Raw genomic sequence first — 20,465 nt, forward strand, 5'->3', positions numbered from 1 at the left:
TATTCTTGCCTGGAAAATTCCATGGATAGAGGAGCCTGGCAGGCTAAGAATTGGACACGACTGATCAACTGAGCACGCACACACACACACTTATACCCAGAAGTGGAACTGCTGGATCATATGGGAATTCTATCTTTTTTTTGGCGGGGGGGGGGGGGGGGATTCTATCTTTAACTTATTGAGGAATTGCCAGTTTCCACAGTAGCTGCACTGTTTTACATCCCACCAGCACCTTCTGAGACTTCTGATTTTTCTCCATCCTTGCCAAGACTTCTTCTGTTTCATTTTGCAGTCAGCCTAGTGGGCAAGTGTGACCCCACGTGTCATGACTGCATCTCCCTGATAGTTAACAATGTTGAGCATCTTTCCCTGTGGTGCTGGCCATTGGTACATTTATTTGAAGGTGGGTCTATTCAAGTCTTTGTCCATAGTTTTCTGGTTTGGTTTTGTTTAAATTTTATTTATCTATCTTTGACTGTGCTGGGTCTTCATTGCTGCATGAGGGCTTTCTCTGGTTGCAGAGAGCAGGGGCTCCTCTCTAGCTGCAGTGTACTGGCTTCTCTCTGTGGCGACTTCTTTTGTTGTGGAGCACTTCACTAGTTGCGGTTCCTGGGCTCTCTGAGCTCAGGCTCACTAGTTGTAGCACTCGGACTTGGTTGCTCCAAGGCATGTGGGATCTTCCCAGACCAGGGGTGAAACCCATGTCTCCTACATTTGCAAGCAGATTCTTTACCATTGAGCCACCAGGGAAGCTCCTGTCCATAATTTTAATTGGGTAAGTCTAGTAACTATTTATTGGGTGCTGGATATTGTCAATTTTATGCTACTGAGTATTGCTTTGTTCCTGTTTCCCTTTAAAGAGTGTGGACATCCTTGGCAGCCTGTTGCACTAAACAGCCTGTATCATCTTGTTCTCTTTGAGGCTTTCTCTCCACACTCATGATGGGTGCGGAATAATCTTTAGTTGAGAGCTAGTTCAGACGCCTCACTGAGGCCATGACACGCCTGGGGTTTCTCCTGAATGTTCTGATGTCCACCCTGGCTGCTCAGCATTAAAGATGTCCTTTGCCTATATGAAATCTGGACTGTTCAGCTCCTCCCGCACTCCCCTCCTTGTTCTATGCTTGGACTTGCCGGGGTCCAGCCCCAGCAGGATTCAGGGGGTACCCTTAGGGTGAACGGTGTCGGTGAGAGAAGACACGTGAGACCAGGCTTGATAGGGCCAAGTCTGCGAGGGGGAGAGAGAGAAAGAGAGAGAGAGAGAGACCAGACAGGGGGTGCAGAGTCTGGCAGAGTCTAGCAACGCTTCATTTTTTACCGTGGCTTTTATACCCTAAATTAGTACATTTCTAAGGGGAAGATAGTTTAACATCACATCAGCTTGTTCTTCACGAAACCAGGGTGTTTTCTGCATACTTCTTTGTTTATGAGGGTCTTGTACATTATCTTCTGGCCTTGGGGCCTATTAACATTTTATGCAAGTCAGGTGAATGTAAACCTATTTTCTGTTTCTATGGTGACCTTAACTGAAAGGTAGCAGTCTCATAGGGCAACAGTACAGAGTAGAAGTATAACCTTGTTAACACAAAAATTAATCCTTCTGCAGAAGTTGTCAGTTGTGTTTATCTAAGAAGTTTACCCCAGACTGACTCTGCGACTTTGGTGAGGCAGCCTCTGCCTAGCACTCCTGGCTGACAATTAACAACCATCTCATTGTTACCACACTAGGGCTAAGCTCTTATTTCTCTAGATCTTTAACTATATTAACAATAGTTTCTATAACACAACCTTAGCACATTAAAAGCAAAAACACAGCAAGCAAATGTTAACCCAATAGCTACTTTTAGAATAATTTTTCTTGTGTTTTCTAATAGGGCTTCCTCACCCCCTGAAGGGCTCTATGTCTATTAGGGCCTTTATATGATCAGGTTCTTTATGTTATTTTATGATTAGGGTATTATAAGCAATCATGCATATTAGCACCAAGGGCATAAATGCATTTGCCAAACAAACTAAAATACCAGCAAAGGAGTTTAAATTAAAACACTCCTTTCACCCTGGATAATCTCATAAAATACCACCACCCGGGAAACTTATTGATTAAAGTTCTAAATTGATTCTTATTTGGAAAGAGCTCGGGGAAGGCCTTCTGCCTGTGTCACAGAAATTAGGGAGTAGTCTATTGAGGCAGGCGTCAGAAAGACAGATATCATCTTTAAGGTGAGCACCGGGGGCAGCTTTTCGAAATCCCTGAAAACCTGATCTGCCTTGCCTGTCAGGCTTTCTCCTCGTGACCTTGTCATGGGTGGGATCTCGTGAGCTGGCCTTTTCGAAACCCCTGAAAACCCGATCCACCTTGCCTGTCAGGTTTTCTCCCTCATGACCTTGTCATGGGTAGGGTCTCGTGTGTTGGTTCCCGGCATGGACTCTTGGAAATTTCTCCACCTTTGCCCTGATGTGGTGCTCGGCAAGAGGGCCTCGTCTGGTCTGATTTGCTGAGGGCACAGTCCCGCGGCGCTGGTTGCCCAGTGCTTGCAGTCACGTGGTTCACATACCTGTCCAGTTTCCTAGCTCTTCACTGATGAAGGGCATGGATAGTCCAGTCACTTCCTCACAACCAGAATAAAAGTCTCTCATCTCTTTTTTGTTTCTTTTTCTCATGTTTATCCCCTCCCCCTCCAACTTTATATTGAGATACAACTGAAGTATAATAAACTGTGCATATTTGAAGTGTACAGTTTCAACTGTTTTGACACATGTGTTAAATGTCCGAAACCATCACCAGGTTTGAACATTTCTATCACCTCCTAACGTTTTCTTGTACCACTTGCAATGCATCTCTCCCTCCACTCTACCACAAGGCTATCAGTGATCTGTAGTTGGCATTTTCTAGAATTTCGTACAGATGGCACCATACAGTACTCTTTGAGAGAAGATCTGGCTTCTTTAATCAGCATAATGATTTTGAGCTTCATCCATGTTGTGTGTATCAGTAGTTGTCCTTTTGTTTTTCTGAGTAATACTCCACTGTGTGGTTATACCACGTTTTGTTTATCTTTTCCTGTTTCAAATGTTGGCAGCAACATTCGAGTTGTTTACAGTTTGGGGCTGTTACAAATAAAGGTATGTACGTGGGTGTGTAACTCGACGCATGTTTTCATTTCTCTTGGGTGACTACCACCGGAAGATGTCCGAGTCACGCTAAATTTAAGTTAAACTTTTTAAGAAACGACCAAATATTTTCCCAAAGTGGCTGCAGCGTTGTAAACGTTGGGGATGACACGGCCCCTGCTCCCAAATACCTCCGGAGAGGAGGGCTGAGAGTGACACGTTACCCTTCGGTACCGCCTTAGCAAGCCCGGAAGAAGGCAGGGAGGGAGGCCCGGCCGTGGGCACCGCACGTGCAAAGGCCCGGGGTGGGCAGAAGGCTCCTTGGGCGGGGGTGGGGAGGGGAGGGCAGAGAGGGGACCTTCTCTGGCTCTGCCGGGCGGAGGGCGGGGCTGCCGGGAGGGGCTCCTCGGCGGCCCCGGATGGGGCGGGATTTGGGCGGCAGACGGCGATCCGTCGGTTCCCAAGGCAACCGGGTTCAACAGTTGGAGCCCCACGGTTGCCTGGAGGCTTCCTGGTTCCCATTTGCCAACATGTGCGCCGCCGAGGTGGACCGCCACGTTGCCCAGCGATACCTGCTCAAGCGGCGGCTCGGGAAGGGGGTGAGCTCAAGAGGCGCCCGGGCGTCCGCGGAACCTGCAGGATGTGGGTAGGGCCAGTCAGAGGACTGTAGCCGTCCACGCAACAGGGACTCCTGCGCTGGGGTCCTACCTCCTCCATGAGCTGCAGGTGTGCCCCATTTCCCACAACAGGGCGCCCTACTCTCAGGGAACTTGTCCTCTGGCTCTGGGAGGCGGCTGAGAGCTGGGCCCCCCAAGGTCTCAGGTCTGAACTAGAGCCCCCCGGCTCCCGCTGTCCCCACCACCGCCTCAGGCTCCCGGCTGCCTCTCCCGGTGTCCACAGTGTGACACAGGCGCTGAAGGGGGCAGACCCCTGCCCAGGAAGGGCCTGAGCCAGTGAGCGGGGTGGGCGTGGCTGCTGGTCAGAGCCCCTGAGACCCCGAGTGTGTTGTGACTGTGTGCGTGGGAGAGCAGGTCGGACTGTGTGAGAGTACATGTGTCACGGTGGGTCACGGGGTGTGTGCAAGTGTGAGACGCAGAGCAGAGAAAGTTGCCCATAGTGCGAGCAGTCATGCAGAAGCCCTGGGGTAAGGACATGCTGGGCTGCTGGGAAGGAGCAGAGCTGATGTAACTGAACAGGACACTAGGGGGACGGTCTGGGAACGTGGGGATTTGGGGAACTGCTGCCCTGCAAGGACTTCAGCTCCTGCTGTGAGTGACACGGGGAGAGGAGCAGCCTTTGGTACCACTTTACAAGGCCAGGCTGCCCGCTCTGCTGAGGATACCCTGTGGGAGTGGGTCGGGGAGAGAATTTAAGAGATCAGGGCAGTGATAGGGCTGGAGGTGGGAGAGGCTCAGACCAGGGTGGAGGGACAGAGGGGAGAGGAAGTCTTCAGATTCTGATGAATTCTGAAGTTGGAGCCAACAGGATCTGTGGACAGGCCGGATGGGGTACACGAGCGTGGGATCAGGGTGCCTGCAAGGGTGAAAGTCTGTCGGAGAAGGGACCCACCCAGGAACTCCCTCCCATTCCACAGTCAGGACCTGCCACCCCACATCCCCCTGGGGCCTCCCCAGAGGCCCCCTCTCTTGCCTCTAACCCCGGTTGCTTCCAACAGCCTCCTCTGGAGGCCTGCAGCTTTGGGGGCTTCCCCTCTCTGGAAGCAGAGTGGGAAGGAGGAGGCTCGTGTCTGCAGGAGGCAGTCTGGTGGGAGCTCTGTGCCCAGCAGGTTGACCACTGTCCTCCTCAGGCCTATGGCATCGTGTGGAAGGCGGTGGATCGGAGGACTGGCGAGGTCGTGGCCATCAAGAAAATCTTTGATGCCTTCAAGGATAAGACGGATGCCCAGGTAAGTGAGTGGGGAAGCGAGCGGTGTGGGAAAGGATGAGGCAGGGCTGTGGGGTGGTCCCCCGCTGCCTTGTATCAGAAAGGTACAACTGGAAATGCAATCACAGCAGGTTTCTGCATTTCTCAGAGCACCTCCCCCTGCAAACCCAGGATCCAGGAGGTGTGCGGGCACTGAGCTACCGTCCCTTCACATCCTCTCTAGACAGGGGCTTCCTTTTTGCTCCACACACACACTTGTGTTTCTGTCTCCTTCCAGAGGACGTTCCGGGAAATCATGCTTCTCCAGGTGAGTGGCCAGGCCATCTACCTGCTGCTCCTGGTGCTGTTTCTCCAAAGAAAGGGAAGCCTGGCCCATGGCCCCCAGGGCACAGCCCCCTGCTCTTTTCCCAGGAATTTGGGGACCATCCCAACATTGTCCGCCTCCTGGATGTGATTCCGGCAGAGAACGACAGGGACATTTACCTGGTGTTTGAGTCTATGGGTGAGTGAGGCCTCCCTCAGACCCCAGTCCCACTTTGTCCAGGCCCAGGACCACCCCCGCCCACCCACATCCCAGTGTTTCCTGCAGTGGCTAGTGTGCTCAGCAAGGGCAGAGTCCCTTGGAGCTGGAGAGTGTCAGCCCCCAAGGCCTGGTGGCGAATACCTTGACCCCCGCCTTTGTGAGGTTTTGCAGCTACGTGTCCTTTTTTCCTGCTCATTTGATAAAACAAAGGCATCATGAAATAAAGAATAAAAACAATTCCACAAACTTTGTTTGCTGTGCTGACAAAGACAGTAGGCAGGCTTGAGAGGCGGGCAGGGACTCCCGGGCAGCGCTTGTGCCCAGCACGTGCTGGTGAGGCCCGGGTCTGTGCGGGCTGAGGAGCCCCTGTGGGGGTGCAGAGCGGGCCCGCCTGGCCCACCCTCCCCAGGCCCGCCAGACTGACCCGCAAGCCCCCCCAGACACCGACCTGAATGCCGTCATCTGCAAGGGCACGCTTCTGAAGGACACCCACAAGCGCTACATCTTCTATCAGCTGCTGCGGGCCACCAAGTTCATTCACTCAGGGCAAGTCATCCACCGGGACCAGAAGGTACCACCCATGCCCGTCTACTGAGCTCCACGGCCCGGCCGGCAGCCCAGTGGTGCACTGGGTCCTCGAGCCCCAGCCTGGTCAGCCCGCAGCCTGCCTCTTCGCCCCTAGCCATCCAATGTTCTCCTGGACACCAGCTGTTTGGTGAAGCTCTGTGACTTTGGCCTGGCTCGCCCCCTCAGTGGCCTCCCTGAGGTGCCTGAGGGCCACGCCCTGACGGAGTATGTGGCCACGAGATGGTACCGGGCTCCAGAGGTGTTGCTGTCTTCCAACTGGTAACAGCGAGCGACCTGCCCTCATCCCGCCCCACCTCCCCCTGCAAGGTCTGGGCCCCTGCGCCCCCCTGCCCAGCCAGGGCCCTTGGCCTTCTTGCCCCTAGAGTCCCAGACCCCACTTGAAGTTCTTCTTCCCTCTTGCGCCTCGGCCTCTGAGGTCCCCCCTCCAGCTCCACCTCCCTCCCCTCACCAGGTACACCCCCGGGGTGGACATGTGGAGCCTGGGTTGCATTCTGGGGGAGATGCTGCAGGGGCGGCCCTTGTTCCCTGGCACGTCCACGCTCCACCAGCTGGAGCTCATCCTGGAGGCCATCCCGCCACCGTCCAAGGAGGGTGAGCATGTGGGTAGGCTGCTGCTGGCACACAGCTGTGGGGGGACAGCGCCTCATGGACCAGGACTGCATGGGAGGACAGCAGGGAGGGGATGGGGCTGGGAATGGCAGGAAGGCGGGATGAGCAGGGTCCAGAGGCCTTGGCAAGCCTGGAGGGGGCAAGCTGTGCAGGGTGGGCCCAGGGAAGGGCTGCTGGGGCTTCTGCCAGGGACACGGGGCCCACGAGGGCCAGGCAGTGCCCATCGAGCGTCCACCTGGGGCGGGACAGCAGCACGAGCTCTGTGGAGGGGCAACAGTCAGTGTGCCGCCAGGGGCCGGGCGGGGCGCAGCGGAGAGACAGGCGGAGCGGCCCTTCCTCCCTGGGGGTGGCAGTGTGGAGGGCAGCGTTGGGGAGCCCTGTTCTCTCCGCAGTGTGCTCTGGTGGAGAGGGCAAGGCGTTCCCCATGGAGGTGGGGGGTACATGTGTGCACATGAGAGCACGCGGCACGTGGAGAAGGTAGGTGTGTAAGGACAGGCGCACATGTGGGTGCACTAGTGGTGGTGCACGACCTGGTTTTCGGGGTTTGAGCCCAGCCAGAGAGCCGAGACCCTGCAGAGGAGGTTACGCCACAGGCCAGAAGCAGTGGCCGCCCACCTCCCTGACTCCTGAGCACCCTGCCTTCTGCCCTCACTCCCAGACCTCCTGGCGCTTGGCTCTGGCTGCAACATCTCAGTTCTGCAGCACCTGGGGTCCCGGTGAGTGCGAGGGCTTCAGGGGGCCCCAGTGCGCTCCCTGCAGCCTTCAGGGCCAGCGAGTGTCAGCTTCGTGAGCCCGGCCCTCCTGACCACAGTCCTGAACCGGGAAACTGTTAGTCAGCCTGAAATGAGGAGACCCCAGGGTGGGCCCCGCTGGCGCTGGGAGAGTGGCAGGAACCACCCCAGGCATCAGAGAGCAGGGGTCTGATGACCCTCCCTGGCGCCCGAGGGTGATGCAGGGGGCAGGAGACCAGGGGATGGGTGGAAGTTGAAACCCTAGCAAGGGGCACAGATGTGGACATGGGACTGGGGGGCCAGACCCTGGAGGTCCTGACGAGCCAGCCTCCCACAGGCCCAGGCAGACACTAGATGCCCTCCTGCCCCCCGATACCCCTCCAGACGCCCTGGACCTCCTCTCGCAACTCCTGGTGTTTGCCCCGCACAAGCGGCTCAGCGCAGCCCAGGCCCTGCAGCACCCCTACGTGCAGAGGTAGCGGCTGGGGGTCGCAGTGGGCTGCAAAGCTCGGAGGGGCTCTCCCGAGGCAGCCCGGCCCGCTGCCCCAGCACCCGCCCGGCTGGCTCCCTGCAGGTTCCACTGCCCGGCCCGTGAGTGGACGCTGGGGGGTACCGTGCGGCTCCCGGTGCAGGAAGGAGCCCAGCTCTCAGCCGCCGAGTATCGCTGCCGCCTCTATAAGGTGCTCCGAGAGGCCACCCCGTCACTCGGGCCCCCGAGGCCTCCTCAGGGCAGCGACCCCGCCCCCACTCCAGCGCCTTCTGAGCGCCCCTCCGCTCTCGCAGATGATCTTGGAGTGCAGGGGCCACGGCCGCCTCCCGAAGGAGACGGGTCTGGGGGGCAGCCCCCCAACCCCCGAGCCGGAGGCCCAGCTGCCCTCAGGCTCGCCTGCGTGGAACCCCGGATGCCGGCCTCGGAGTAACCCCGGCCACGGCCCCGTGCATGGTGCGTGGTCTGACGGCCGATGTGTGGGGCCACCAACCTCCAGCAGCGCCGGACTCCTGACCCCGGGGTTTGGTCTCCCGACCCCACAGACGCCCCCGGCGGAGCCCAGGACCCTCCCAGGCAGAACTCAGCCCCCTTGCACCAGCCTCCGCCCCCAGGAGGTCCTGGGAGAGGGGCGAGGCCCGGCGGGGCGACGTCATCCTTGTGGGTAGGTTGTGGTGGGGGCGCGGCAGGACCGCTCCCACTGCTCTTTTACGAGGGCGCCGGTGATGCTGCCACTCTCCCCTTCCCAGGTGAAGCCCAGCGCGAGGGAGGCGGCGCCCTCGTTGACCTCGCAGGCCGCTGCCCAGGTGGCCATCCGGGCCCTGATCCGGAGTGACCGGAACCCGGGCCGCGGTGCGAACGCGCCCGGCGCGCCACAGGTGAGTCCGCGCGCCCCGCGCCCCGCCACCCCTCCCTTCCCCTCCGCCGGCCGCTCCCCGGGCCGGGCGCTCCTCCACCGTCCTCGATCCTCATCTGTGTGCAGGTTCCTCCTCGACCTCCGGGGGCGACCCGGCCCGGTCGGAGGATGTTCGGTGCCTCGGCAGCGCAGGGGGCCCACGGGGCCACGCGGGCCGCGCTGGGGGGCTATTCCCAAGCCTACGGGACCGTCTGCCTCTCGGCGCTGGGCTGCCTGCCCCTCCTCCAGGGACCTAGCGCCTGAGCCGCCCTGCTGGTCTTCAAGCGGACCTCCCCGGTGCCCAGCCCCGCCCCAGTCCCTAGGTTGCCCCTCCTCCGGCAGGTTCCCGGGCCCAAGCCCCCGGTGCTCTCCACCTACCTTTTCCCCAACGCACCCTCTCCTGGCCACATTTAAGCCCCAGGCCGCCGAGGTTCACACCCAACCTCCATCACTTCCTCCAATAAATGTTCTATTTGTCCCCCACCCGCCTGCTCATCTGTCACCCTCAGCCAGGGCCTGCCAGCGAGGCTGCACCAAACTTTTTCCCTTCTGGAGGACAGAGGCCTCCGGTCTGCTCAGTGTCCAGCGCTCGCTCTATCTTAAGGCTGCCTGGGGGTTGCCTTGGGGTCACCTCTGTCCACAGCATCCAGGGCCTGCCTGGTGCCTGAGCACCTCAGGTCCCAGCTGGGGGTGTTGCAGGAGAGAGGTGGTCCCCACGGTGGTCCTGCCGGGGAGGGTCTTGGTTCAGTGCATGTTGCCGGGCTGCAAGCCACCGTGTGACCACACTTGTGGCCCTGAGTCACAGCAGGAAAGGGGAGAACATGGGACACTGCCCCTGACTGCAGTCAGTCACGCCCCACCAACATGGTGACAGGCTTGGCTGGGGAAGAGGAGAGCAGCTGTGAATGTCTTGTGAGGCTCAAGACTTCCTCCCCTGGTATCACTAGGCAAAGCGCCCAGTGTGAGCCCAGACTAGGGGTGTGGGACTGAGGAGTGGGAGGGTCCCAGCCAGCGCTGAGGTATCTCCTGGCTCCATGCACACCTCATACTGTCCCCACCCTGGGCAGTGGTCAGGACACAGGGAGGCCACTTTCCAGTGCCTGGTTGGAGGTGTTCCTGGCCCAAGGGCTTTTCAGCCAGGAGCAGGTGGATCCACCCTACTGTGGAAGACATCAGCTGCTGCAGGGGAGGGCGAGGTATGGATCCAGGAGAGCTGGGCAGGGGGTGACCCAGACCTGGCAGCTACTCAGAAGGCAGAACAGGGCTTGGGGAAGGCCAGGGAGGGGCCGTGGTTCTGGCTTGGAGGTGAGCCAGTCATGAGATGGGGCTGCCTAAAGGGGCAGTTTTTTGCATTTTTAGAGCCTGAGGTATAGCTCAAGCAATGAATATGGGGGACCCATAGGGCTGTAGAATGAATGCCACTGCCCAGAAAAGGCCAGGGCACCCAAGAGTCCAGCCCTAAGTGCAGAGGTGGTGCTGCAAGACTGGAGGGTCTGGGAGGCCCAGGCAACTAGACAAATGGCTGCTTGGCACCCTGGCCAAGGGCAGCCCCAGGTTGATGGGAACTTCCAGAAGAGGCTAGGAAGTGTCTGCTGGGCTTGGCAACCAGGGGTTTGCCAATGGGCTGTTCCTACACAGAGGGCTGGTGAAGTGAGGCCTGTCACGGAAAGTGGCTGAGAGGTGGAAGGGGTTTATGGTGGTTAGAAGATGCGGGTAGAGGTGGTGGCAGTATAGATGGGGAGGGGTCTCTAGTCCACCCCACAGGGATGGATGGTGGTGTCCGGAGAGAAACCTGAGACATTAATAGGGCTAAAGGCTGCAATTATAACTGGGTGATGTTATGTATATGTATTTGGGAACATGACAGAATATTTCGTGTGTTGTGTTTTTTTTTATTAACACCAAAATGTGCAGAATCACATTTGAGGTGAGGTCTTATTAAGCATGACGTGAAGGACGCAGTTGGGAGGGTCCGAAGGCCTCTGGTCTCTCCCTGGGCAGAACCTCCACTTCCTGCGAGGGCTCTCCATCAGCGACAGGCCCAGCCTGGTCTGCTCAGAACAGCTGCACACCAGGCCAGGCCAAACCAAACGTGTCAGGCAAGCACATCGAGGACCAGAGATGCTCCGGCTCATCTGGCTCCCCAGAGGCCTTTTCCATTCGAACCAAAGTGTCTGCTGTCACCCCACCTGGGCGGTGGCTTTGGTGATGAGACCGCGGGCCACCAGGGCGCAGGGGCTCAGTCAGGACTGTGGCAACACCCAACAGTCCCCAAAGAGCAATTAGGCTTTCCTATACTTAAAAAAAAAACTATTTAAAAAGAAATAGCACAAACACTAATTTAACAATACCAGCACCTATGGTGGGGGCAGGGGTGGCTTTCAAAGCATTTGGTGCCAAAATGAATCATTCCAGATCAGTTACTGTCTGGAGATGAAAAAAAAAGATACAAGAAAGCTAAATGGGGAACCTTAGACAGATTTTTGGGGGCTGGTGACAAAGGGGAAAGGATGCACAAGAGGGTGGAGTCTGGGTCTGCTGGGCACCTGCAAGGCAAGGACCACTTAGATGAGGGACTGAGGTGCAGAGGTCCCACGTCAGGGACACTGAGGCCCCTCAGAGCAGTGTGCCGGGGCGCAGGGGCCTCGAACGCCGTCCTCTGCCCTCACAGGACAAGGCTCCACATCCAACCCCTTTCTGCAGCGTGGCTGCAGATGGACCTGGGAACACGTGTCTGTCAGGAACGCTTCGTGAGGCCAGGGCCTCCCACCATCCATTGGGCTGTTGTGCCACAAAGCCCGGGGTTCTCGCCTTTGCAGGGTGCCAGCCACACCTGGTTCAGTTCTCACCAGGGCGGCCCCCACCTCGCTGAAGGGATGGGGACCAGGGACGGGGCCCGGAGGGAGGGGAGGGACGCGCTGGGGAAAGGGCAGGAAGTGAGCCCTAAGACTGCAGGTGCAGAAACAGGCCCTGAGAAGACAGAGGCCTAGAGAGGAGGGAGCTGCCAGGCAGTGGACAGGGGCAGCACAGCCAGACCATGAGCAGAGGGGACCCCTGAGACATGGAAGCCCTGAGACACATGGACCCCAGAGTATGGGGGCCTAAGGCACAGAGAGATGGGGGAAACAGATGCCTAAGAAGGGGGAGGCTGAGGCTCCAGAGGCGGAGGTGTGAAGGGCCAGAGCTGGGGTGGTAAGGCAGTGGGCAGCTGGGGCTGAAGCTCTAAGGGAGGAGAGATCCAGGGGCACGAGGCCGGCAGGGCCACTGGCTAAGCCTCAGGTGGAGCGGACCTCTGGCTGGCTCAGCCGGTTCCCTGGGCTTTGGCTGAGGGCCATGTGTTCTGCCCAACGATGATGCAGGCACCTCGGCCTGGGCTGGAAGGCCAGGTGACTCACTTCTTGCTTTTGAATGTACCCAGGATCTTGGGCATGAACTTGCCCACCTTACTGTCCCTGGCGTCCTCCTCAGCAGGGCCCTCCACTGCCCCGGGAGCCCCCGGCTCCTCCTTTTTGCAGAAGACCTCGAAACGGCTGTAGACACGCTTCTCTTTGCGCATGCTCTCCATGCGGCGCAGGAGCCGGTCACGTTCCTCCACACTGGCAGGCAGTGTGCGGCTCAGCCGGCCTTGGGTCCCCAGGCTGTCCGAGCGGAAGATGGCCGAGCACTTGTCCTTGTCGGACATGTCAGGGGCCAGGCCGCCGGCTGCTGGCGAGCGACCCAGCTCTGGGCTGCTGTGGGCTGGGGTCGGGCCTGGGGCAGGGACTCCGCGATGCTTCTGGCCATGGGCGCTGATCTGCTCCAGAATGGCTTTTGTGTCGTCCCGCAGGTTGCTGCTGTACAAGGCATTGGCTGTGGCTGAAGACACACGCGCCCACGGGCCCCGCTCCTCTGCAGCCACCTCGGTGCTGTCAACCCGGCCTAGGGATGGCCGCTGGGGGATCTCAGGCTGCCCGTTCTCCTGTGGCATCGGAAAGCTGCCCTCATCCTCTGCCCGCCGCTCACCCTTGGGGCTCAGCAGCTGCCGCAGTCTCACGGAGCCTTTGCGCAGGACCTCCATGGGGCCGCCAACCGCCTCCTCTGTGGGCCCTGCCTTCGGAGACTCCCCGGAGAAGGGAAGGGTGAGGCTGCCCCTGCGCTCAGGCACAGGGGGCACCGGGCTGCCCCTGCGCTCTGGAACAGGAGGCACGGGGCTGCCCCTGTGCTCAGGGTAGACAGAAGTGGGGCTCCCCTTCTGCTCAGTAAATCCAGCGGTGGGGCTGCCTTTGCGGGCAGGAAACCCAGGAGTGGGACTCCCCTTGCGCTCCGGGTAGGCTGAGGTGGGACTCCCTTTTGGCTCAGACTGGTGCCCCCCAGGCCCCTCTGGTGGGGGGCTGTCCCGCCCTTGCGGGGAGGTGGAGTGGCCCTGGGTGGACAGGAAGCGGGAGGGCAGCCGGTCCGTGCCGCTGCTGCCCCGGCCCAGCGTGTCCAGCAGCTGGGTGGCGGTGAGAGTGGCAGCTCCGGGTTGTCGCTCCGCCTCCTGATGCAGCTGCTGTGCAAAGGACTCACGCAGGTCCAGCAGGCAGCTCTCCAGGCTGCGGTGTTCAGTGCCACCGCCGCCGCCAGGCGCAGACACCTCCTCCCTCCACGTCTGGGACACGACAGCCTTGCTATGGCTTGCAACTGTGACCGCTGTCCCTACGCCGCCAGGGTCTCGAGAGGGGCCCTTGTACTTCTCCAGGAGCTCGGCCACCTTGGTGGAGGCAGCGGAGCGCACGGCTTCACCACCGGCCCCCAGCATCTCGCTGAGCGTCTGCTCCTTGTGCAGCAGCTGAGCCTTCTCCGTGGAGGCCCCCACAGCCCCGCCCGCGCCCTCGCCCTGTGAAGCGCTGAAGATGAGCGAGGAGCGCAGCCGGGAGCTGCGCTGGATCAGCGGGTTCAGGCGTGAGCGGAAAGAGTCCTGCTTGGCCAGGCCTGCCTCCTCCGGGCCCTCGCGCTCCGGGCAGTCGCCGCCACCGCTGCCCGAGCCCGGCACTGGGCCCTTGCCTGGGAAGGGCGCAGGCACACGGAAGGCCGAGGGAAGCAGGTCCCCAGCGGTCGCCCGACCCCCAGAAACCAGCACGTCATCGTCATAGGCCTCGGCCTCCATGGGTGTGGGCAGGCCCTCGTCTCCAGCGTCCTCGCTGTGACAGCCGCTCAGGTAAGAGGCAAGGCGCCAGTGCCGCAGTCCCGCCCGCCCCTCGGGCCCACCCCTGCGCTCCGGCTCGGGCTGGGGCGCCGTCTCAGGGCCTAACCTCGTCACTGCTTGGCAAGGGAAGCGCTGGCCCAGGTTGGGACGAGGGGCCCCGCCAGGTTCCAGACCTCGGGGCCCGGGCCCTAAGGCAGGGTCTGAGCCATGGCGCACCTCCCGCGAGGCACTGGATGGCACGTAGTCCAGTCGCTGGTGTCCGTCCAGGCCGAGCTCCGGAAATCGTGGCCCGGCGCCCAGTGTGAATTCGTCGTGGTCGGGGAAGCCAGGGCGGCTGGCACGAAGCTTCTCGAACAGGCCTTGTGGGCGCACCGGAGCAAGCTGCGGGTCCCACTGGTAGTGCTGTTGGTAGAGCTGGTCGCGGTGGAAGTGGCTGGTCTGGAAGCGGAGGTCATCGCCGTGGCTGAGGAACGTCTGCCGTGATACCTGCCGTGCGGCCGCCAGGTTCTCCACGGCGCCAGCACCGTCGGCAGCCGCATAGCTATACCTCTTAAAGGCGTCCATCTCTAGGTGCCGCGCCTGAAAGAAGCCCCGCGGACCTGAGAGCTCCCCACCTGGCCCGGCCTCTGTGTCCAGCCTACGCGATAGCGGCCGCAGCCCCGCGTGCGGCTCCAGGGCGCCCCCGGGCATCCGTGAAGACTCCTCTCGGCGAAAGGCCGACAGAAAGTGGCGGTCGGGGTCGAGGAAGGAGGGGAAGCCCAGGCCTTCTTCCCGAGGTGGTGGGAACAGGAGGTGGGCGCGTTTGGGGAAGGAGAAGGGGGTGGGAGCCCCGGGCATCTGGCCGCCCATGAGCGGCCCAGCCCCTGCGTATGGAGCCAGGGCATAGGCGTCCATGCGGGCCAGTGCCCCGGCCGAGGGTACCAGCGGCTCAGATTGTGCGAAGAGAATGCGGAATTCCTCATCGAAGCTGGAGACCAGCTCGCCCTGGAACACGTGTGCCAGACTCCGGTGGATCTTCTCGAAGGACCACATAAAGCTGGGAGGGGGGTGGGGCCAGTCAGAGGGAGGGGCAAGACCGGGGGGCGTGGCCAGAGTCGGGGAAGGGGCGGGGTGGGGCCGGGTGGGGGAAGGGGCGTGCCCAAGCGCATTAGGGTTAGGGTACTACAGGAGGGCTCCTGGAAAGGAGGCCCTCGAATGGGGAGGCAAGGGGCTGGGCGCACCTGTAGCTCCCACTCATCACCACGGCACAATCCACCAAGAGGAACTTCTCCTTTACGTGGCCCTTGAAGGACTTCCCAGTGCGGCAGTAGTAGGTGGGGCCGGCCACAGTGCGCACGCGCAGGAACTGGGGCGGGAGAGGAGTTAGGGCTCTGCAGAGGGGCCTCACTGCGCCCCTCCCGGTCATCCCCTCCCGCCCTCCGGCCACTCACGTCCACATGGTGCAGGTTGACCCGGCACTTGTCGGCCATGTCCAGGAAGTGCTGTGCGTTCATCTCGTCTAGGAGGATGTAGACTGGGACGCGGCGTGCAGCGGCCTCCAGCACTTCACTGAGAAGGTCCACATCGGTAAACATGTCCATCACCACAGCCACCACCTGCAGGGGGTGAAGCAGGGACAGAGGCCCGAACCCTCAGCTGTCCCCACCATTCTCTAGCCATACCTTCATGCCCTCCCCACCCCCTGGGCGCAGGGGCAGGTTATTGCTGAATGCCCACAACAGCTACTAGCCCATCGCAGGGGAGTGGGGCCCTGTCATAGAACAGGGGTCAGAAGGGGCCCATCATTAGAGATGTGGGGTTACTGGTGGCCCATGATGGAGCCCTAGGCAGACACAGGGCCTGCAGCCTATTGAGGGAGGGCTGTCCTTCAGCTCAGTGTGGGTGTTCAGCTCAGGGCAGAGCCCTGGATGGGGGAGGGGGCAAGGCAAAGCCCCAGGCTCCATTCCTGCCCCTGGGAAGGAGTTGCCATCTGGGGAGGAGGGGTGAAGGAGCAGAGGGCAGAGACGGGTCTTTATATCTGGGCTACTGCCGTAAGTCTGTGGTTTAACAGGCTCCATTTGCTATTTGCCAACTGCTTGGTGTTGGAGGCAAGTCAAGGGCAGGACTAGAGAATTCTCTGAACATTAAGTCCAGGCAAGGAGGGGCCTCAACCATCAGAGCCCCTGAGCTTCTGGGCACCAGCCATGACCCTGGGTAGGCAAACCTGTGCAGTCTGCAGCTTGTGATAGCCAAACCACTGATGACCCTGGAAGAAGTCTGCCAGGGAGCCCTCAGCTTGAGGGCTGGAGAGGCTTGGCCAGCCAATCCTGGCCCCACCCTTGCCCCCTAAACTGGCATGCATTTCCCCTTCACCCTCATACTCCTACTCATGCTTCAAAGGTCCATTGCAGGCTGTCCCTCCCCACTGCCCACTGAGCCTGTGACAGCATACCTGCTGGGCAGAGCGGATCATCCTTCGAGCCTCATCCTTGATGCTGGGGCTGTCAGGTGGCGGCGGCTGAACCAGTGTGGTAACCTCAGTGCCCTGGAAGCCAAAGGTCAGGGGCCAGCCTAGGTCGAGTTCAGGAACTGCCTGGTCGGAGTTCACAGGCCAGTAAGTACCAGAGGAGCCATCGAAGTCCAAATTGGGGGGGCTGCCTTCGGGGGGCTCAGAGGCGACATGCTGCGGGGGTCGCAGGTGGCGGCTCACGTGCTCCAGCTCCTCGGGGCACAGGAAGGCAGGTGCCCCCTCGGAAGCAAGGAAGCGGCTGTATGCCTCTGGCCCACCCTCAGCCAGTGCATCCACGGCCAGGCGGTAGTACTCTTTGTAGTGTGGGGGCAGGTACCCGGGCGCCAGTGGGTTGTCCCCCTGGGAGGAGCTCTGGGAGCGACGGGCCATGTTGAGGCCAGGGACCTGGGGGAAGGGCAGGGAGACACATTACAGGGGGAGGGGCTCTGGGTCCACCCCACACACACTTGTGGACATATCATAGCAGCGGCTGTCAGTGACCCTGGGTGGGCTGTGGAGGTCAGGTCGCGCCTGGAGGTCTTCCAGGGCACTCCCAGACCCTGGCATGCCCCCTAGTTGGGGGAACATCAGAACACAGGCCCATTGTCTCTTGTGGCTCTGGCGGTGGGGCTGGGCCTCCTCTCATTAGGGACCAGGAGGCACCCTGGTCCCAGTTTCCAGGTAGGGGTTCCAGCTCCACATGGGCCTGACTCAGGGCTACTTTATGGCCTCTGTGGCCCAAGGCACTTCTGCATTGTGGACTCCTTCCTCCATTAAAAAAAAAATGACAGTTGTTATAAAGAAAATATAAATATAATACAGACTATATTAATATATTTACTTTTTTCTTCTGATTTTATGACAATGCATTTTGTGGCCCCTGGCACTGTGCATGCTGGACAAGTTGGGGCACTGCCTGCGTCTCTGCCCCCTAGAGCCGGGGGACTCTGGACTGCTCTCTGTGCCTCTACGGCCTGTTCCCTCCACTGTACAATGCAGCTGTCTCAGCCAGAAAGAATGCAATTTTGTGATTTGCAGGAACATAGATGGACTTGAAGGGCATTATGCTAAGTGAAATAAGTCAGAGAAAAACATGCTGTATGATATATATGTGGAATCTAAAAAAAAATACAACTAGTGAATATAACAAAGTAACAGACTCACACATATAGAGAACAAACCAGTGGTTACTAGTGTATGTGGGGGAGCGGGAGGTACAAAATACTGAGTGTTAAGACAGGCTCAAGGATATACTGGACAACATGGGAATATAGCCAATATTTTGTAGTAACTGTAAATGGAGTATTCCCTTTACAATTTTAATTAAAACTTTTTTTTTTAATTAAAAACTTTTTTGAATGCAGCTGTCAGGGTTGACCTGATAGCACACTTGGCCCAAGGTGACCTCAGTGCACAGACCTGTCACCCCATCCACAGACCCTGGCCACTCCCCCACCTGTGCTACAGGGTCTCACACTCGGCCCCACAACCCACTTGCTGACCTCGGAGCCCTCTGCCCCTGTTCACCATACCATCTTAGACACCTCCCTAGGCTGCACTCCTGGAACACCCCTACCCCTCCCCGAGGCCTGAACTTCACATCCTGGCAGGAGCTTAGAGGCCTGTCCCTGCCAAGCCCGGCCCGTGGGGCAGCGGTAACCTTCCAAGTTCCTGGTCACTGCCCACTTGTCCTCAGCTCCAGGTGAGCCTCTCCGCCTTCACTGCTCCCCCAACTTCACACTATCAGCCAGGCCCACTGGCTCCACTCCAGCCCACCTGTCTCCAAAGGGTCTGCATGGGAGCCTGGCCTGGGGGAATATAGGTCCTGGAAGGCCAGGTGGGGGTCTTTATTGGGCTCCTAGGACCCGTCTCCCTAGGACCCCTGAAATACCTGGTTGCTCATATCTCCCTAATCTGGAAGGAGGGTCACAGGAAGCTGATCCTGTCTGGCTTGTGACTTCCTGAATGTGGGCCAACAGGCAGAGTGCCCCCAGTCCCTGTAGGTGCAGCTGGACAGCGCTGACTGGACAGGGTCAGTGGCCCGCTGGAGACAGTTGGGAGTGTCGGGATGACTTGGGGCATCTTTCCTGTCTGCCCTCCTGGGAGAAGTGACGTAGAGGTGGGGGTGGGGGACGCCCCCGCGTGTATTCAGTCACACCCAGTGGAGAGGCTACTTGGTCTGATTGAGGAAAACCTGCTGTGCCTTAGAGGGGGCACCGCCCACAGGCGTATCTGGGTACACATGGGATGGCCATGTGTCCTCACTGTACCAGGACCACACACGTATGTGGTCAGGGTCCTGTTTGCACCAGGGTCCTGACCCTGTATGTGACCACAGGGTGTGTGTTATCTTGAACTGTTATCTTGACTGGGGAGGGGCCGCTCTCCAGCTGACAACCCTTGAGGGTGCCACTTCCCACGTCGGGGAGACATACTGGAAGGGACCTCCTTCCCTCCTACTTTACTGGGGAAGGGAATCAACACCAAGCGTCCAGGCTGCATACAGAGGGGGTGCGGATCCGAGGGTGGGGAAGGGGCCCTGTCCTGGGGGAGTGTGCAGGGGGCCCTGCCCAGTCGCATGAAGCCACACGCGGGCCCCTGACCACCTCAGGCCTCTGCCTGTCTCCTTTCACAGGTCCCCACGCCCCTGACCTGTGTACCCGGCAGTGGCCACTCCCAGTTATGGGAACCCCAACAGCTGCCTCTCCACATTTGCCTACCAACGCAGGCCTGAAGGGAGGGAAGGGCACTTATCCCACCCCAGCTGATGACTCAGCAGGAATCCTCTTGGCTGCTGACCTCTGACCTGAGACAGAGCCCACAAAGCCTCCAGGCAGAGCCCTAAGGGCTCTAGTGGGCTCCTGAACCAGGGACATCCAGCGGAAGTCTTTCCCGCGGGCAGGCCTGGGGTTTTGTCCGGAGAGAGGGATCTGGGGCACAAGGTGGGCTGGTCCCGCGCCAGGCAGGCAGAGGCTTTAGGCCGCAGGAGGACGGGGCTGGGATTCCCACAAAGGAAGTGGGTGAGCCGCAGCTTTCCAGTGCGCACTGCAGGGCCAAAGTGGGTGACTGAACCCCGGGAAGTTAAGCTGCCTGGGCGAAGAGTCCCGTCCACCCACCCAGTCCAGGGACTTGGGCGCCAGGGAATCCTGCGCCCCACGGAGGGAACCAGACAGAGCTCCGGCCACCCCCAGTCCACGGCGGCCTAGAAGGGGCCCCCCCAGGAAGGGTCTAGGCCAGGCCCAGCACGCTCTCCAGACTCCAGCTAGGCCGCGAGGATAGGAGCAAGGCGGGGCGGCCTGGGCTGGCTCGATCTGGGCCCGGGGGCCCGGGGCCCCTTCCCACTCGCTTCTCTCGGGCCAGCGTCGAGCGAGGGCGCCCGAGGCGCCCCCTCGGCCCCAGCTCCGGCAGACCCGGCCCGACCCCCTCGCGCGCGGCCGCGCTCCCACTGCCTCTCTCTGGGTCACGCTGACGCAGCCAGGTGCGGGCGGGCTGGCCGCCCAGGTGAGGCTGCGCCGGGGGGGCCGCCGACCGTGCCGACCCCGCCCCACCCCGCCACGGCCTCCCCTTCCGCGCGCCCCGCCCGGCCGGAGCCCGGGGAGGGGGCCCTACCTGGCCAGGTGCGCGGGGTCTCGGGACAAGGGCAGCAGGAGCCGACCGCCGCCCAGCGGCCTCGCGGTCCGGTCGGTCCGGCAGCCACTCCCTGCCGCGGCCCGCCCGCCGCGCGGCCTGATTCACGCGCCCGCCCCCGCCCCGCCCGCCGCCCCTGCCGCCTGCCTGCCCGGGCAGCACCTGGGGGCGGGGCGGCCCCACCCGCGGCGCGCCCGCATTCCTCCGCCGCCCGCCCGTCGCCGCCGCTCCCGGGACCCCCGCCCGCGCCCCGGTGCCCCCGGACCCCCGCCGAGCACCCCCGGCGGCGCGGACCAGGACCCCGGCCCGGGACCCCGGGAGACCGCTGGGCCCCGACTGGCGGGGCCCCGCGTCTCCA

The 20,465-nt window shown here is 60.6% G+C and overlaps 2 protein-coding genes across 2 annotated transcripts; one reads left to right on the forward strand and one right to left on the reverse strand.

Annotated features, from left to right (window-relative positions):
- The first annotated feature begins 3,586 nt into the window (after nt 1-3,586).
- MAPK15 (mitogen-activated protein kinase 15) lies at nt 3,587-9,092 on the forward strand. Its single transcript, XM_065903386.1, has 14 exons — nt 3,587-3,710; nt 4,919-5,017; nt 5,273-5,302; nt 5,407-5,497; nt 5,959-6,089; nt 6,201-6,364; nt 6,558-6,697; nt 7,374-7,431; nt 7,784-7,921; nt 8,021-8,126; nt 8,230-8,389; nt 8,479-8,597; nt 8,683-8,811; nt 8,916-9,092. The coding sequence occupies exons 1-14, from the start codon at nt 3,642-3,644 to the stop codon at nt 9,090-9,092; spliced, it is 1,611 nt and encodes a 536-aa protein (XP_065759458.1). The 5' UTR covers nt 3,587-3,641.
- Nucleotides 9,093-10,708: 1,616 nt separating this feature from the next.
- On the reverse strand, nt 10,709-20,297 carry FAM83H (family with sequence similarity 83 member H). The gene is made up of 5 exons (XM_065903091.1): nt 20,090-20,297; nt 16,424-16,885; nt 15,423-15,587; nt 15,213-15,337; nt 10,709-15,028 (listed from the first exon to the last, which is right to left on the reverse strand). Exons 2-5 carry the CDS (start codon nt 16,868-16,870, stop codon nt 12,220-12,222), a joined length of 3,546 nt encoding a protein of 1,181 aa, XP_065759163.1. The 5' UTR covers nt 16,871-16,885; nt 20,090-20,297; the 3' UTR covers nt 10,709-12,219.
- Nucleotides 20,298-20,465: the final 168 nt, after the last annotated feature.

Source organism: Muntiacus reevesi, chromosome 12 (genome assembly GCF_963930625.1).
Source record: "Muntiacus reevesi chromosome 12, mMunRee1.1, whole genome shotgun sequence".
NCBI lineage: Eukaryota > Metazoa > Chordata > Mammalia > Artiodactyla > Cervidae > Muntiacus > Muntiacus reevesi.

Bases quoted from the DNA above. Each gene is read 5' to 3' on its own strand.
- MAPK15 (XM_065903386.1), top strand. From the start codon at position 3,642: ATGTGCGCCGCCGAGGTGGACCGCCACGTTGCCCAGCGATACCTGCTC. The intron at 6,090-6,200 runs GTACCACCCATG...CTTCGCCCCTAG, and splicing joins TCATCCACCGGGACCAGAAG to CCATCCAATGTTCTCCTGGA. The intron at 7,922-8,020 runs GTAGCGGCTGGG...GGCTCCCTGCAG, and splicing joins CAGCACCCCTACGTGCAGAG to GTTCCACTGCCCGGCCCGTG.
- FAM83H (XM_065903091.1), bottom strand. From the start codon at position 16,870: ATGGCCCGTCGCTCCCAGAGCTCCTCCCAGGGGGACAACCCACTGGCG. The intron at 15,588-16,423 runs GTATGCTGTCAC...CACCCCCTGCAG, and splicing joins TGATCCGCTCTGCCCAGCAG to GTGGTGGCTGTGGTGATGGA. The intron at 15,029-15,212 runs GTGCGCCCAGCC...CCCCCCTCCCAG, and splicing joins GTGATGAGTGGGAGCTACAG to CTTTATGTGGTCCTTCGAGA.